The following is a 19,345-nucleotide window of genomic DNA, read 5'->3' on the forward strand; positions in this document are numbered from 1 at the left end:
GAGAAAGAAAAAAACAAGCAAGCAAACAACAAACCAAAAGGTGAAAATATTATGTTGTGATCCACATTCAGTCCCCATAGTTCAGGTAACTTTTTTTTTTTTTTTTAATAGCCTTTTATTTACAGGATATATGCATGGGTAACTTTACAGCATTAACAATTGCCAAACCTCTTGTTCCAATTTTTCACCTCTTACCCCCCCCACCCCTCCTCAGGTAACTCTTTAAAAGTAGTTATAAGGGGCAGCTAGGTGGCACAGTGGATAGAGCATCAGCTTGAACAGGAGGGCCTGAATTCAAATCTGGTCTCAGACACTTAACACTTCCTGGCTGTGTGATCCTGGGCAAGTGATTTAACCCCAATTGCCTCATTTTAAAACAAAAAACAAACTAGTTGTAATTGAGTTGGGTGTAGGAAGTTGTCAGAGAAAGGAAAGCATGGGTTGTTGGTGAATATGTTACATCATTAATTTGATAAACTTCAAAGTTGATGGAAGGCAAAAGAAATTTTTCTTTCTTTCCTTCGTTCCTTCCTTCTTTCTTCCTTCCCTTTTTCCCTCCCTCCCTTTTTTCTTCCTTCCTTCCCTCCTTTCCTCTCTTCCTTCCCTCCCTCCTTTCCTCTCTTCCTCCCTTTCTTCCTTTCTTTCTCCCTTCCTCTCTTCTTTCCTCCTTCCCTTCTTCCTCCTTCCCTCCTTCCCTGCCTCCCTTTCCTCCCTCTATCATGTGCTAACAGCTCAAGTTATTGTTTTTTAATAGTATTTTATTTTTCCAAAAACATGGATAGTTTTCAACATTCACCTTTGTAAATTTTTCCAGGCTTTTCTGAAACCATCCTGCTGATTATTTCTTATAGAATAATAATATTGCATAACATTCATATACCATAATTTATTCAGCCATTCCCCACTGATGGGCATCCACTCAGTTCCCAGTTCCTTGCCATTACAACAAAGGCTGCCACAAACATTTTTACACATGTGGGTCCCTTTCCCTCCTTTAAGATCTCTTTGGGATACAAGCCCAGTAGAAACACTTCTGGATTAAAGGGTAGGCACAGTTTGATAACCCTTTGGGCATAGTTATAGTTCCAAATTGTTCTTCAGAATGGTTAGATTAGTTCACAACTCCACCAACAATGCAATAGTGTCCTAGTTTTCCCGTATCCCCATCAACAATTATCATCATCTTTTCCCTGACAGCTCAAATTTGAAGTTTTTCATCCATGCTAGATATTGATGTATGTTAATGTGTTAGCTCTTCCGGTCTGTCATTAGGTCAACATTTATTAATTGCTCCTTATACTAAGCTTTGGGGATACAATAAAATAATCAATTATTATTTTTTATTTTTATATTTTTTATTTTAATTCACTGTATTTTCATTTTGGGTTCTGAATTATCTTTCTCTCCCCTGATTCTTACCCATTCATTGAAAAGGCAAGAAATGCAAAACCCATTACAAATATCCAATGAATATTTATTAAGAATTTTCTACTAAGTTTAAAAAAATTCTCTATTCTGAAGGAACTTAAATTCTAATGAGGAAAGAAGCACATAAAAAGGAGCTGTAGACACTGCAAAGAAAGAAAAATAAATTCTCTTTCCCCCTAAGGAGCTCACATTTTATTAAGGGAAACACCATACAAATGCCTAAGTCCAGGTTAAGATCTACATAATGGAAAGAAGTCTCAGAGTGAAAGCACTAGCAATGGGAGATAACATATTTGCATTTTGCCATGGACCTCCTAGAGATCTAATAGCTTAACCCAAAGAAATAAATCCAAATGGCATTATTTCAGGCTCTTTGGCAACTGGATGGGGAGAGGAGGAATTGATGGAGATGGATAAGAGGAATGACATACACTGACTTCCATAGAGTACCATGCAGGCAGATACTTAATCTTTCTCTGGGTAAAATCAACCTTGTTTAGTTATCTAGATAAAAGTCATTCTACCTGGCAGGGGGCCTGGCTAACTGGGAACTCTCTCTGTTTACTGTTTAGCCTCTTATGTGATGACTGACCAGACCCAGTTGAGGAAGATCAAGTCCATGGAGAGGATTCAAGGTGTCAGCATCACCCGGGAGCTGTTGTGGTGGTGGGGGATGAGGCAGGCCACGGTGCAGCAGCTCCTGGACCTCCTGTACCGACTCCAGCTCTACCGAGCAGCCCAAGTCATCCTGGACTGTGAGTAACAAACAGGCACCCCCACCCTACCCTGGCAGGCTTAGTCATGCTGTGGCTGAGAATGATTAGGATCGTCTTATTTCCCTTGTCAGCAATTCCCCCAGTTGCTCCACAAGGGACACAGCCATTTTCATCATCATTCACGTTGATAGACAAATGTATTCCTTCAATATTGAGGGGAGATTTGGGGTGTGATGCCCTGTGATCTGGAAAATGTGCATAAAAATATTTGGCTCTCTCTTTGTACCAGAGAAATCTGAATTTTTTCTTTTTTTTTTTTTTAATGGGTGTTTAGAGTAACTTATTGCAAAATTTGGGTTAAGTATTTGGTCATAGGCTCCATATCATCTGTGGTTTTTGGAAAACTCCCCAGAATTTCTATTTAACTTCTTATACTGACCATGATGGAGAAAGTCAAAATGTGGAAGGAATAACTATAGTACTTTACAGTTTAAAGATAGTTTTTCTCAAACCATCATATACATAGTCAGTGTGAATGGAGCATAGCAGTGAATTGCTTGGAAACACAGCTGTTGTTAAAACTATTTTCAATCATGTTTGACTCCTTGTGACCTCTTTTGGGATTTTCTTGGCAAAGATGCTGGAAAGGTTTTCCTTTCCTCTCCAGCTTATTTTACAGATGAGGAAATAGAGATGAACAGAGTTCAGTGATTTTCCCAGGATCACTCAACTAGTAAGTACCGGAAGCCAGATTTGAACTCATGGAGGAAGGTCTTCCTGACTCCAGGCCTAGTGCTCTTCCCACTGTGCCACCTAGCTGCCCATCTAGCTTGTTCCCAAGATGAAAGTTCCAAAGGGATTCATCAATGGGAAAAGCAGTTTATTTTGCTTCTCGGGAAACAGGCAAAAGGAATCTGCCTGCCCTTTTTGTAGTGTCAAGAAACTGGAAACTGAGTGGATGCCCAGCAGTGGGAAATGGCTAAATAAATTATGGTATATGAATGTTATGGAATATTATTATTCTATAAGAACTGATCAGCCAGATGATTTCAGACAGGCCTGGAGAGACTTACATGAACTGATGCTGAGTGAAGTGAGCAGAACCAGGAGATCATTGTACACGGCAACAATAAGATTATATGATGGTCAATTCTGATGGATGTGGCTCTTTCCAACAATGAGATGACTGATGCCGGTTCCAATGGTTTTGTGATGAAGAGAGCCATCTATGCCCAGAGAGAGGACTGTGGGAACTGAGTGGGGATTACAACATAACATTCTCGCTCTTTTTGTTGTGGTTCCCTTGCATTGTGTTTTCTTACTCGTTTTCTTTCCTTTTTGATCTGATTTTTCTTATGCATCAAGATATATAAATGTTTACATATATTGAATTTAGCATATATTTTAACATGTATAACATATATTGACTTGCTTGCCATCTAAGGGAAGTAGAACACAAGGCTATGCAAGGTCAATGTTGAAAAGTTATCCATGTATATGTTTTGAAAATAAAAAGCTTTAAAAAAAAAAAAAAAAAGGAATCTGCCCTAAGCTAATAAATACCAGAGCCCTTTCTTCCCTTGGCTAAAGACCAAGACCAGCCCCCAGCCCCCAGACCTTACTGCCCTTTTCTCTATCATTTTCAGTTTTATCTTCTGTATTTTTTTCCACTAATTTGAACTCAGAGTAAAGGATGTTGTTTCCAGGAAGTCATAGGTAAAATGCATATATATTTTCTGGTTCTCTGTGTCTCTTCCATTAGCATAGATGAATGAGGTAATTACATTAGCTCACTGATACTTTAAAAAACCTTGAGACACTGGCCCAGAAGGAGATGTAGGAAGGAGGAAGGAAGGTTTCTTTCTTTTCTTTTCTTTTCTTTTCTTTTCTTTTCTTTTCTTTTCTTTTCTTTTCTTTTCTTTTCTTTCTTTCTTTCTTTCTTTCTTTCTTTCTTTCTTTCTTTCTTTCTTTCTTTTCTTTTCTTTTCTTTTCTTTTCTTTCTTTTCTTTCTTTTCTTTCTTTTCTTTCTTTCTTTTCTTTCTTTTCTTTTTTTTTTTTTTTTTAATTAAAGATTTTTTATTTTCAAAATATATACCTGGATAAATTTTGACATTTATGGCTAGAAAACCTGTGCTTTAATTTTTTCCCTCCCTTTTCCCACTCCTCCCCCAGTCAGCAAGTGATCCAATATATGTTGAATATGTGCATTTCCGCTATATACTTCCACAAATTTCACGCTGCTCCGGAAAAATCAGATGAAAAAGGGGGGAAAAATGAGAAAGAAAACAAAATGCAAACAACAAAAAAAGAGTGAAAATGCTATGTTGTGAACCACACTCAGTTCCCATAGTCCTCTCTCTTGGTATAGATGTCTCTCTTTCTCACAAGATCATTGGAACTAGTCTGCATCATCTCTTGTAGCATCATTGTTGCCACCATGTACAATGATCTCTTAGTTCTGCTCACTTCACTTAGCATCAGTTCATGTAAGTCTCTCCAGTCCTCTCTGAAATCATCCTGTTGGTCATTTCTTACAGAACAACAATGTTCCATAACATTCATATACCATAACTTATTCAACCATTCCCCAATTGATGGACATCCACTCAGTTTCTAGTTTCTTACCACTACAAAAAGGGCTGCTACAAATTGCTCTCCAGAATGGTTGGATCCCTTCACAATTCCACCAACAATGTATTAGTGTCCTAGTTTTCCACATCCCCTCCAACATTTGTCATTATTTTTTCCTGTCATCTTAGCCAATCTAAGAGGTGTATAGTGGTATCTCAAGAGTTGTCTTAATGATCAATAGTGATTTGGAGCACCTTTTCATATGACTAGAAATGGTTTCAATTTCTTCATCTGAAAATTGTTCATTTCCTTTGGCCATTTATCAATTGGAGAATAGCTTGAATTCTTATAAATCCGAGTCAATTCTCTAAATATTTTAGAAATGAGGCCTTTATCAGAACCTTTGAATGTAAAAATGTTTGCCAGTTTTTTGATTGAGGAAAGGTTTCTTAATGAGTCCCAACTAATACATGTGCAAGGTCAGTGTGGTGCCTCGACAAGCTGCCATCCAGTTGTTTTGATGCTCACATCTGTACTGATGTGTTCATGATAGCTGTTGGATTAATTTGTCACTGACCTCCACTAAGTAACATAGTTATAATTAATGAGTCTTCCAGAGAGAGAAGATGAACCCAAAAGAATGATTGTAATGATAGAGATAGAGATAGAGATAGACATCAAAACAAATGGATGAAAGTTTTGGGATTTGGGGGTTTTTTTTGGGCTGGCGAAAACTTTTAGAATTCTTCAACTTATAATAAGCCTGAAATTAAACAGTTTTATTGATGAATTTTCGATGGCTATACCATCTTCTCCCAGAAGACTTTATTAGTAACAAAGAAAAGCAGTCAAACAAAACTGGCCTATGTGAAGTGAAATGATGTTAACTAGTATTCATAATGTCATAATTTGCTTTGCCAATTTTCCACCCATTCATTTTATTTCTATTAATTTTTGATACCATAAAAATGCTGATAGGAATATTTTGTATTTATATATATATAAAACAGAAAAAAATATATATATATAGGTAATGTAATTTTTTCTGTCTTTAATCTTCTTGAGGATATATGCCCATTAATGGGACCTCTAGGTCAAAGGGAATTTAAACAGTTTTTTGACTTTTGTTGTATGGTTCCAAATCTTTTTCCAAAATGGTTGAGTTTGTGGGTTTCTTCCTCTAATGTGTTTCTATCTTTTGCCATCTTTCTTAATTTTCTGGTTACTAGGTAAAAACTCAGAGCCATTTAAATTTTCTTTTATCATTAATCATTTGGAATGATCTTTTTTATGGGGTTATTGAGAGTGTATGCAGTCTTTTCTTTGAAAACTATTTACTAACTTTTCTTTGGAACTGGTGCCTTCTAGAAACCATCCCTTCTTGTTGCCCAGAGGTTCAGCTCCGGAAGATGGAAGTGGTGTGTCCTTGGCCCCATCACCTACATTCTTTGAGCCTCAGTTTTCTCTTTTGTTGGATGGCTCCTTTTTAACTTGTTGAACCAGCCCTTCTGCCTCCAGCTGTCTTAGGCCCCTCGGAGTTCACAGCTTACCAGAATCACTTTATGTGCTCTGGGAAGATGATAATGGAATATTGATAGTGATAACTGACATTAAAGTTGTGCTTTAGAATCTGCATGTGTGCTATAATGAGTCCATAAACACTCATTAAGGGCCTGCCACTGGGCACCAGACAGTGGGCTAAGTGCCGGGGTTGAAAAGAGAGACAGAAGGCAGCCCCCGCCCTCAGGAAGCTCATGGTCTGATGGGAGAGACAACTCACAAACAACTGGGGACTGAGCGAGGTGATGGGCTATGGACAGGTTGTGTTGGAGGTGGTTATTTACCTGAACCAAGAACAATCTTGGGATAATGACGAGGTGGGGGGAACAGTCTACTTTGAAGTAAAAGTGTGGCAAATTCACAATGGCCATTCTCTTTGGCAAAAGGCAGGTTTATTTAGGGGAAGAGGTTACAGACAAAAATAATTGTTTTTTTAAAAAAAAAGGCACTAGGAGTGGCAAATATAAAATAAAGTTGGGATAGCATATTATTAGCAAGGAAAAAGGCAAGTTCTCCAGGGGAACTCACAATTAACCAAGAGAAAGGAAATACTCCATGAGGTGGGAGTAAGCCATTAACTGGCTGGTTAGTCTCAAAGGTGCCATTAAAAGGGAAGCAGTATGAGGGAGAGAAAAGAATAGCTCAGTGAGCTTAGTCCTGAACAAATTTAGCAAAGATCTTCATCATGAGTAGATCTTTTTATAGGGGAAATACAGCCTTGGGGTTTCTCAGGAAAGTAAAGGCACAAACTTGGAGGGAGGATCAAGGAGTCAGATGAAATATACTTGACAGACCAGGTCCCAGACCTGCCTAAGATAGACTGATTTATATCTCAAAGATACCAAGAGTTGGGGATGGTCAATAGGGGTTAATAAAGAGTTCCTACCTCACAATCACTGGTACAAACAGGATAGTCTGGGGATTTAATTATATCTGATAATAATTGGTTGGGTTTCTTCCTGATGGGAAGAGGGTAAATCACATCAATAATACTATGTTCAGTTTGCAGATGAGGAGCATAAAATTCACAGAGATCAAAGGACTTGCTCAATTTATTTCATTTTAATGTTGGGAATTTTATTATATTTATTTATTTTGGTGATGGTGGTGTTATTTAATCATATCCAGCTTTGTGACCTCATGGACTATAGCACACCAGGTCCTTCTATACTCTATTATGTCCTAAAGCCTGCCTAAGCTCAACTTCAATTTTTCCCTCACAGCATCCATTCATCTCATCCTCTGCCGTTTCCTTTTCCTTTTGCCTTCAGTCTTTCCCTACATCAGATCTTTTCCCAATGAGTTCCATTTTCTCATGATATGGCCAGAGTATTTAAGCTTTAGCTTCAGTATTTACCTTTCTGGTGAACAGTCTGCATTAATATGGTTCAACTCAACAGATGTTCAGTGAACATCAGCTATGAGAAAACCATTTTGTAAACCTTAAAGGACTATTAATCAAATATTTATTATGTTTTATTTATTTTATTTATTTATTGAGCACCTACTGTATACCAAGCATTGGGCTACAAACTAGAAACACAAAAATGAAATAGTCCTATTTCTCAAAGAGATTACATTGTACTACACTGATCTTTGTATGTATGCATCCTGATGTGTCTGGTACAAAGATAAGTATAGACACAAAATATACAAAGTAAATACAAAGTAACTTGGGGTGGGTACAGGAGTGGGGAAAGAGAATTGGGAAGATCTATGGGGGACCTCCTGGAAAAAGAAGTTTCTAAGCTGTGCTTTAAAGTAGTGGTGTCAAAGACATTGCAGTCAACCTCCCTCATGTAGCTGAACCAGATTAAAAAGTAATACAAAAGTATTTGACAAAATAAAAATTACAATAGAACATAGATAACATTATATTTTAAAACTAAGTAAATACACAGCTACAGAATCCTTAATACAGATTAGTGATTATATTTCTATTTGGATTGAAAAGCCCCCCTCTAAAGGAAGCTGGAGGTTGTGTGAAGGGGAGATCCAGGCATGAAGCGTAGCTTGAGCAAAGACAGAGATGGAATGACATCTATGGGGAGAGGCAAACATAAATAGGGCCCACAGTTACTAGCTTACTAGGGACTGGATTCAAACACAGATTTCTCTTGGCCTCAGGTCCAGCTATGCTTTAGTCTATTGCCTCATTGAATTATGGAATTTAAAATATAAAAATAATTTATATAGCATCTAGTTCAACCCCTTTATTTTATTAGTGAGAAACACTGAGAGTCATTGATAAGTAAGTAATTATTCAGGGTCTCCTGTCTCTAACTTAGTCCACTTCTGTGTATCTCATTACAGTCTCTCAAGCTTCACAAGGCTTAGAATAAAAACAGTCACTTCATCTATACTATATAGAAGAACCCCAAAGACATCCTAATAATAATAGCTCATGATCTCGTTTTTATTCATTCATTAAAAAAAAATACACATTGCTTTATGAATGATGTTGGTAGAGAAAAATCAGAACAAAAGGGAAAAAATCATGCGAGAGAAAAAGAAGTAAACATAGCATGAGTTGATTTACATTCAATCTCTATAGTTCTTTTTCTGGATCCAAATGACAGTTTTCTATTCAAAGTCTATTGGGATTGTCAATCACGATCTCATGACATCCTTGAGAGGAAGGTGCTGTTGTTATTATCCCCATTTTATATTTGAGGAAGCTGAGGCAAATGCAACTTGCCCAAAAAGGGACTTACCTAAGATCACACAGCTAATGAGACTGTCTGCGATTGGGTTTGAACAGAGGACTTTATGAGTCAGAGTTCTGTCAGCTGGCACTGCCTCCTCCAGGGGTCCTCAAACTTTTAAAATAGGGAACCAGTTCACTGTCCCTCAGACTGTTGGAGGGCCGGACTATAGTAAAAACAAAAACTTTGTTTTGTGGGCCTTTAAATAAAGAAACTTCATAGTCCTGGGTGAGGGGGATAAACATCCTCAGCTGCTGCATCTGGCCTGTGGGGCATAGTTTGAGGACCCCTGCTACACTAATGAATACACTTCCAGGTTGGCAGGAGAATGCAGCCAGCTGTCCCCTGACAGCCCGCCTTAATGCAGGCAGAACAACTGAATGTCTCGTCGTTTGTCCTTCTCAAAGGGGACCATGATGTCAAGGAGGTGACACCATGGAGGGCTGGACAAGGTCTCACTTTCCCTGGGTCCAGTGGCAGGATACAGATCAGGAAGCCGGAGATAGCCCTCGATGTCGTGGAAGCCCTTGGCCTTTTTAAAGTCTCTCCCAGGTCTCACTTTGACTGAAGCGATGCCCATTAAGTGATTAAAGATTAATAAAAAATGAGGCAGAAAATGCTCTCTGTTACATAGTCAAAAAAGAAAAGAAAAAGAACAGGAAAAAAGGAAAGAAGGAAAAAAATGTAAGACCCTTAGGGTTTCTGGCCAAAGCAGCAATATTACTTTTGTTGAGATTGTTGGGAAAGGGGGGACTCCAAAAGTTCTCCAGACAGGTGTTAAGTGTCTTAAAAGAATTTTCAGTCTTGAACCCATCTCCTAACCAAGGGGCAAAGTTTTATTGCAACAGTAATTATAACACCATTACAAAAGCAGACTAGAATTCTAAGGGAATTTCAGCAGAGAAACAGAAGTAAGAAGAGACTTTTATACAGTTTCTGCCATAGTTAATGCTAATTCTATGGCTCAAGGGTAGGACTAGGGAGTAATAGTTTTTACTGACAAGATTATTACTGACAAGATTACCAGTCAGCAGTGAATTGAGGAGTGGTCTTATTGTCTCAGGAGTTTGATTTGTGGGAGTTTCTTGAGGCCAGAAGCTATCTGACTGAGGAGTGGTCAGACAGATTGGGTGTGGGGGTTTCTTGAGGCAGATTCCAAAGCTAGAAGATTTAGGGCTACTGAATTATTGTTAGATCAGAAGCCCCCCAAAGTCAGGGGACCACAAAATCATATTACATTACTTTCACTCTGACCCATACAATGACAATTGGGGCTTGGCCTGGCACCTATTGTTGATCCATCAATCAGTCAGTGAGAACCAGAGTGATTTGGGTTTAAGACTTGGGTTATGTGACATTATTGAGAGTCGCTGAGAGGGCTGATTTCAAAGTTAGACCCGTGGCAGAGCATTTTGAGCTCATATTGGTCTGGTCACCCACAGTTGGACACACTGTAACTTGATTCTTACATGGTGATGTCATTTTGGAGACTTGGAGAATGAAGAACAAGCACCAAGCATATTGGATAGTAGGCTGGTGCTGTTGCTTGGGCTCCCTAAATTTGAAGTAGGGCCTTTCTGGGGTATTTAGGAAGCAGAAGGAATATGACTGCTTGTCAGAGATGGACTACACTGACCTTGGTGCTTCCTTTTGGTGAATTGTGTGAGTTTCATGTTAAAAGTCAGGTGGTAGAAATTGGTGTTATTTCCAGTGATGGTGATGAGTGGATGTCATCAACACAGAATTGGATGAGGATTATGAAATTTAAATCAGAAAAAATGTAAGAAATGCAGAACAAGGAACTTTGGGAGGGAAAATATAATTGGCGTGGAGACTTGGAATAAGAAACATGTTGTAAAATGTAATTAGAGGTGAACATTCATTCAAAAGTGGAAGGGAAGATGTAATTAAAGATTTACATAAAGGGTGATACTATAGTTATATTTTACAGAGAATGAAAAAAGTTATGACCAAATAAAAGATAGAGAACATTATAAAATGCAAAATAGGTAATTTTGGTTGCATTAAATTAAAAAAGTTTTGTACAAACAATCAATACAACCAAGATTATTAAAAGGAAAGTAGGAAGATGAGAAACAATTTTTACAGGCAGTGTTTCTGATAAAGGCTTCATTTCTCAAATATAGGGAGATAAGCCAAATTTACAAGAATATAAGGCATTCCCCAAAGAATTTGAACAAGCAGTTTTTAGATGGAGAAATGAAAGCTGTCTATAGTCATATAAAAATGCTCCAAATCACTATTTTAAAAATAGTTTTATTTATTTTTTTCTGATTATACATGTATATTTATTTTTTAAATACACATTTATGGATCATGCTAGGAGAGAAAAATCAGAACAAAAGGGAAAAACCACAAGAGAAAAAAAGCAGAAAAAGAAAAAAAAAAGTGAACATAGCATGTGTTGATTTACATTCAGTTGCCATAGTTCTTTCTCTGGATGAAGATGGCATTTTCCATCCTAAGTCTATTGGGATTATCTTGAATCACTGTTATTGCTGAGAAAAACCGAGTCTTTCATAGTTGATAATTTCACAATCTTGTTGTTACTGTGTACAATGTTTTCCTGGTTCTGCTTATTTCACTCAGCATCAGTTCATGGAAATTTTTCCAGGACTTTTCTAAAATCAGCTTGTTCATCATTTTTTATAGAACAATAATATTCCATTACTTTTGTATACCATAATTTATTCAGCCATTCTTAATTGATGGCCATCTACTCATTTTCCAGTTCTTTGCTCCCACAAAAAGAGCTGTTGCAAATATTTTTGCACATAAAGATACTTTTTCCTCTTTTATGATTTCTTTGGGATATAGATCCAGTAGTTATACTGCTGGATCAAAGGGTATGCACAGTTTTATAATTCTTTGGACATAGTTCCAGATTGCTCTCCAGAATGGTCGGATCATTTCACAACTTCACTTAACAATGCATTAATGTTCCAGTTTTCCCATATCCTCTCCAATATTTATCATTATCTTTTCCTGTCATCTTAGTCAATCTGAAAGGTGTGAGTTGTTATCTCAGAGTTGTTTTAATTTGCATTTCTCTAATCAGTAGTGATTTAGAGCATTTTTTCATATGACTATAGATGGCTGTAATTTAATGTTCTGAAAATTGTTCATTTCCTTTGATTCAAATCACTATTCAAATCACCCAACTATTCTGGAGAGCAATTTGAAACTATGCCCCAAAGACTATTAAACTGTGTATACCCTTTGATTCAACAATATCACTACACAATAAAATCACAAAGAGATTATATGAAAGGGAAAAACGACTTTTTTTGTGCAAAAATATTTATAGCAGCTCTTTTTGTGCTGTAAATAACTGGAAATTAAGGGAATACCCATCAATTGAAGAGTGGCTAAACAAGCTGTGGTATAGGAATATATTAGAATACTATTGTGCTGTAAGCTATGATGAGCAAATGGATTTCAGAAAAACCTGGAAAGACTAATTGATGCTGAGTAAAGTGAGTAGAATCACTGTACATGTAACAGCAACACTGCATGATGATCAGCAATGACAGACTTAGCTCTTCTCAGCAATACAATGATCTAAGATGATCCCAGAAGACTCATGCAGGAAAATGCCATCCAAATTCAAAGAACTATGGAGTCTGAATGCAGATTCAAGCATATTATCTTCATTTTGGGGACTTTTGGTGACTTTACCCTTTTGTTCTGTTTCTTCTCTTACAACATGACTAATGTAGAAGTATTACTATGACTTATATCAGACTGCTTGCCATCATGGGGAGAGCAAAAGGAAGGTAGAGAGAAAAATTTGTAACTCATATCCCCCCCAAAAGAGTAGGTATCATTTTTTTTCCCAGTGAGCACAGATTCTCAGATAGATATATACCAGTTTGCATTTGTTTTGAGACTCCTTCTGTTCCTTAGTCTGCCTCATGGAGGACATTAAATTTTTATTGTTCTATTAATGACTCCTAAGTAAATAAACTTTGAAGAATTTTTTCATAAAAGGAGGGGGAGACTGGCAGAACCTAAACATATTGTTACTTGATATTTGGGGCACCCCTCAGCCATCCTGAAGTAGGCAACATCTGTCTTTTGGTTTTCCTCAGCTCTTCCCAAAGTGTAATTCCTCCCCCTATTTGCCATATGTAGCCTGCTTTTCCTGAGATATCCAAGGCCCCTCATTTAAATTCTCTATTCATTCAGCTCTCTATTTTGTGTACCTATTTTATATACTTATATCTCTGCAGTCACATAAAAATTTATCAGGTTAAAAGAGTCTTGAATGGAAAAAAATTTTAAAGTCTTAGACTATGATGACTAAGTGACTAAGGTCACTTTTGGCTGTAATTATAAAGTTGCTGCTGATCATAACATTTATAGCCATCAATTACAAACCATTTACAGTTTGTTTAAAAAGTGTTCTTGATCCACAGAAGAAAAAGGTTCCATCACAGTATGATTTTAAAGTTACAGTTTGGAACTTTTCTCTAGGTGTAAATGATTGCATTCTCTGTTTTCACACAGTATTTTCCCAATAGCCCTACCATTGCCAGTTTCCTTCTTTGGTGCCTTTCCTGTCAAGCATTCCCAACTTTTGGCAGTACAGAAAAACTACATGCTATATGAAGACAAAACTGCTAAATCACCTTCTGTTTCTAAAAAATCACTAACATTATATTGCAAAGGAAAAGTAGTGTCTATTTTTAAAAATTGTCTTCAGTTGGCATGTTTTGTGGCTGTCTTATTTTTAGAGGGTTATTCTTTTAGAATGTTGTTCAGCATCTGAATGTAATTTGTATAAGAAAGTGTTCTCAGAGCATTAAAAAAAACAAACAAACTTCATTTGCATGATAACTCAGGCAAAATATTAACAATAACCTTCAGTTTGTTTCTATTATCTTTTCTGAACTCTCATCTATAAATAGATTTTGTAGCTATTATTATTTATATAGGGCAAATAGATGGTACATGATAGTGCACTAGGCCTGGAGGCAGATCTAATTCAAATCCAGCTCCAGACACTTACTAGCTGTGTGATCCCGGGGATCACTTAACTGTGTTTGCCTCAGTTTCCTCATCTGTAAAAATCAGTTGGAGAAGGAAATAGCAAACCACTCTAGTGTCTTTGCCAAGAAAACCCCAGAGGGTTATGAAGAGTCAGTCATGACTGAAAAATGACTGACCAACAACAGATCTGATCACCAGTCATTGTTTGCTATGTGAACTTTTGAGTGGTCATAGCCACAGACCTTCCCACCAGGGAATCCTCATATCTGAGTCTATTCTTCCTTTGGTCGAGGGGCTGGTTTGGTGAACAAATTTGTTTTGGGGTGAGGGCCTGCTGCCAGGACCAGAAAAAAGCAAGACATTGGCCACAGGTGGGATGAATCAGAGCCTTATGGACTTTGGCCAGATATCTCGGGGAGAGCCAAGGGGCCAGGCCTGGGGAGTGGAAGGTGGGAGCCACAAGGGCTCTGTTTGTAGGTGCAGAGTGAAGAGGATGTCATTTTACTCTTCCGTAGTTTCCATTAGCCTCATGGGCTTCCTTCTTTTTTTTTTTCTTCCTAGGGAGGGCTGTGACCTAATTTCTCTAGGGAATTTAAGATGGAATAGGGTTGGGTAGGCCGAAAAGAAACAAGAAAGTTATAATGCTTCTTCCTGACCTTGATCCCTTTTTTGGTGGAGTAGGTGATCCTGACCTCATGCTCATTATCCAAGGAGAGTTAGCTCATGGGAAGTGTAGTAAGACATCTGCAGCCCTGTTGCAAACTCACTGCCCCAAAATCCCCTTGATTGAAAACCTGAAAATACCTGGAAAGTACCTTCGCTGGAAAACCATGTAAAGCTTTTCATTTCCATATCTGGAGCTCAGGCTTTGGTGTGGTCTGGTGTGGTGTGGTGAGTGTGTGTATGGCAGTGATGGTCATCCTGTTCCTCTAATGTTTGCATGAAAAGAGCCCAAGACTTAGATTCTTATAATCTAGGTAATTTCACTTTTATCTTATTTTGGAAATAGAATTATTGACAATTTGAAGAATGTAGACTAGGGATTCTTTTGTGTGTGTGTGCCTGATGAAACCTGTGTACCTTTTCTTAAAATAATGTTTTTAAATATATAAAATCAAAGGAAACCATTTATATTGGAATACAGAAATCAAAACAAAGGTATACAAAGAAGTAAATACAAATTATATACAAGTTGAACACAAAATAATTTCATTGTGGGAGAGGAATACTAATAACTGAGGAAAGGAAGAAAGACCTTCCATGGGAAATGAATCTGGAGTAGTAAAGGGTACAAAGGATTCCAAGAAGCAGAAGTAAGAGGAGGAACATTCTAGGTATTGAATTTATTTTTCAGTCATTTGGTCAGTTGTATTTGACTCTGTCTGACCCCATTTGGGGTTTTCTTGGCAGAAACCCTGAAGTATTTTGCCATTTCTTCTTTGGCTCATTTTACAGATGAGGAATAAGAGGCAGACAGGATCATACAGTTAGGAAGTGTCTACAGTTGGATATAATCAGTGGAAGATGAGGAAGGGGAAGAACATTTACCAATTGTGTGATCTTAGACAAGTCACTTATCATTTCTGACTCCCCAAAAATCAGTTACCAAGGATTGGAGTCTGGACTTGTACCTGGGAATCCCACTCTAACCTATCCCACTTTCTTGTATTTACCCAGACTTTTCCCCATCTTTGTAACTCCCACATTGAGAACATCCTGCTCAAGTCCAATGGCATCTCTTCCATGAAGCCTTCCCTTACTGCTGACCCCCCAAAGTCATCTCCAAACCCTCAGATTTCCTGTAGCACTTGGTTTGAACCTCATCCAATTTCTATTTCCTAGGCCTTTGTGAAGGCCCTTTCCTCTGCCCTATTACACCATATGCTTTTTGAGGGCAGGGGCTTTCCATGTATGTAGCAGCTAAGAAATGGCGAAATGGATAAACTGCAGGGCTTAGAGTTTGGAAGGCTCATCTCCCTGAGTTCAAATCTGGCCTCAGATACTTACTAGCTATGTGACCCTGAATAAGTCACTCGCCCCTGTTTGCCTCAGTTTCCTCATCTGTAAAATGAGCTGGAGAAGGAAATAGCAAAACCACTCCATTCTCTTTTCCAAGAAAATCCCAATGAATTCATGAAGAGTCAACCATGACTGAACAACAATAATAACAATAAAATATTGAATAGAATGGAATTAGGTTGGGTACTGATCCTGGTATTTTTCCTATTAATTGGAAGAAGTCCCAACAAAACAGTGAGAGGGCAGGGGGTAAGTACCAAAAGCTGCCTCTTTCCATTCTCTTTGTCATTTTTTCTCTAGTCAAAATGTCATGACCCAATATTTAGCCTTTAGTCTTGTTCTTGGATCTGCCTTTCCCCTAGTATTTAGCTATTCAGCAAGTGGTCTGATTTGAATATTTCATAACAGAAGGAAGGTGGTTTTGGTCTCAAGAGGGACTTTTGACTGGATGAATCAGAAGAAATTTATTTGGGTTATAGCCAACAGACTCACAGCCAGAACTCTCTTAGGAAATTTTCAGACATTTCTTTCCTGTTTCCTGTTTGTGTCACTGATCCTTCTTCTGATTGCATAACTCTTTACAGAGTTTCCAGATTTCTTCTTGACATGGACAGAAATAACATTTCCTTCCTGAGGGTAAAATTTCATTCTATGGAAACTTTTAGCTAATTATGAATGAGAGTAAAATAATAATTTCATTATATTTTGGCTGAAAAGTCTCCTAAAGAGCAGCAAGTCCAATCCCTTCATTTACAGATGTTATTCCCTCCATACTTTCATAAAAGGAAAGTAAGTGGCAGAGCTCAGATTTGAACCTAGGTACACTCATGCCTAAATATTTCATTCTGCTGTCTCTCTTTCACTATGAAAAGTAAATGAAGGTGATAATAATGGGTGACATTTCCACGGTATTTTTGCAAATATAATTTATTTATTAAACTAAATTTTATTTTTATAATTTATTCCTTAAAAATGATCTTCTGATGTAGATAATAAAAATATTATTTGTCCCATTTTCTCAGATGAGAAATCTAAGACACAGAAAGGTTAAAGTGATTTGCCCATGATTAGTCATCCAAAAGTATAGGATTCAAGTCCAGCATTTTTCCCATTATACCTTTATTCAAGTTTCCATATTGTACATAATTCAAGCATTTTTTATACATTTCTATTTTTTTCTGGTTCTGAGACTGTGTAATTTTAGATGGGACCCTTTCCTTCTTTGAATTTCCCTTTACTTCAATTCAATGTATCAATCATTCAGTCATCTTGAGATAACATGGATTATCATTGTTTGCTTATGGTTTTGTTTGGCAAAGATATTGCAGTAGTTTGCCATTTCCTTCTCCAATTCATTTTTACAAATGAGGAAACTGAGGCAAACAGGGTAATGTGACATGCCCAGGGTCATACAGCCAATAAGTGCCAAAAGCTGGATTTGAACTCAAGTCTTCTGACTCCTGGACCTGTGTTCTATTGACTTCATCACCTAGTAGCCTGTAGCATGGATTCATGGAGAGAAAACAAATAAACATGGACCTGATGTTAAGAGACCAGTGTTTGAATGCCGGGTTCAGATTCAGTAGCTACATGTAACCTTTATTATTTGTCATTTCTGAGCCTCAGTCCTAGCTGTGTTTTATATCAAAAGATGGTTGTTTTTTTTTTTTTCTTTTAGCCATAGCATTTAATGAACCATTTAGGGGTTATGACTTTTGTATCAATGGAAAGAGGAAGAACTCATGTAATGAAGTCATGACTCTTTTCTAAGTTTCTGTGCTAAGTACTAGGGAAAGGAAATGGAAAGGTATTGCATAAGATAGTCCTATTTTCATGGAACTTATAGCGGAGTAGGCAGAAATGACACTTAGACAAATAAACATAATAAAATGGAGAACAGAATGCTTTATCAGTCAGTCAACAAGCACTCACTAAGTGCTCTGCACTGTCAACTGGACCAGAGTCTCTAAACTCTGGGTGACCAGCGCTGAACAAAGCAGGCTAGACACAGGAGAGCCAGGAATCAAACCGAAATTGAATTATCTTTCAGAGGGAGGAAAACCCTAGTAAGCAGAAGCCCCCTCCCTGAGAAGGAGGACTTAATTTGCTGGGGTTGGGGCCATTTAGATACATGAAAGGGGATGGACTATAACACAATCATTCTTAGGTCTTGCCTAGGATCACACAGCTAATAAATGACTGGGGAAAGACTTAAACTTGGGTTTTTACACACCTGTAAAGTGAATACTTCAGGTATTCTTCTTCTTCCCATCTTACAGATGAGGAAATTGAGACTTATAGATGTTATTATGAGAAGAGTGCTTTGCACTATGCAAATATACATCAGATATTTAAAACCAAAGAGCACAATAGCATAATGCTGTTCCTCCCTCTTCCCTCCATTGCCCTCCCTGTGCCCATCTCATACCTGGAATTCCTCTTCTCTCCTCTAAGAATCCCTGGCCTTTTTTTAGGACTCAGCCCAGGCACCACCTACTAACTTTATTATTATTTTTTAGATATTTTCTGAATGTACTTACATGTGGATCTGCTGTCTCCCCATTAGATTTTACATTCTAATTGCTCTTAGAGGGCAGAGATTATCCTTTTGTCCTTGTATCCCCAGGCCTGGCCCATAGAAAGTGCTTAATAAATATTGAGGGATGGTTGGTGCTTCAAGATTATAAGGTACTTTTCCTTTCTCCTCTGAGGGGGCTACTGTAAGTATGATATTCCCATCTGTATCACACACATACTGTACATATGAAATTTTAGATGAGCAAATAGTCTCAGGTGAAAGATGAACAGTTTATAGCGACGCTGCCAGGATGTATCAGAACTAGGACTGAACTCATGGCTCTGGATCAGATCCTGGGGCCAGTTTTCCCCAAAGCCTCCAATGAAGGACTTAAAAGAAACATTTCTTTTCCCATCTCTAGTACTTACTCATGCTGGGACTTCCAGTGGCTCATCTGATTTCTTTGGGAGTTCCATTCTATAGAACTCATAACTCCCTTAATTCCTCTCCAAGAATTCCAGTCAACAGCCTGTGAGCTTGTCTGCACTATTTGGATTTTCACCCAGAAACTTTCCTTCAGAAGCTCCGAAATGGGCTTAGCCAGCTCAGGAGGCCCCAAGGAGAGCCTGCTCTGTGAAAATCCCTTTTGTTTCTAAAAGTCAACTATATACTAAGCCCTTCTTGGTCTTTTCATTAAAGTAGACTCCCTAAGGATCACTGTCTGCCAGGAAGTGTTTACTTGGACTAGTTGTTGGGTGGGGTGGGGTGGGGTGTGTATGTTGCCAAGAAAACCCCAAAAGGGATCACAAAGAATA

At 37.8% G+C, this 19,345-nt stretch overlaps 1 protein-coding gene across 4 annotated transcripts in view; it reads left to right on the forward strand.

Annotated features, from left to right (window-relative positions):
- IRAK2 (interleukin 1 receptor associated kinase 2) overlaps window positions 1–19,345 on the forward strand; it is a 53,792-nt gene that overhangs the window by 12,937 nt on the left and 21,510 nt on the right. For all 4 annotated transcript variants that reach the window (XM_031955017.1, XM_031955011.1, XM_031955015.1 and 1 more), the window contains exon 2: window positions 2,001–2,183. In XM_031955017.1, coding sequence (XP_031810877.1) covers window positions 2,012–2,183 — 172 coding nt within the window. In that variant the 5' untranslated portion in view covers window positions 2,001–2,011. The remainder of the gene's footprint in view (window positions 1–2,000; window positions 2,184–19,345) is intronic.

The sequence above is a fragment of the Sarcophilus harrisii genome, chromosome 1 (assembly GCF_902635505.1).
Source record: "Sarcophilus harrisii chromosome 1, mSarHar1.11, whole genome shotgun sequence".
Classification (NCBI taxonomy): Eukaryota; Metazoa; Chordata; class Mammalia; order Dasyuromorphia; family Dasyuridae; genus Sarcophilus; species Sarcophilus harrisii.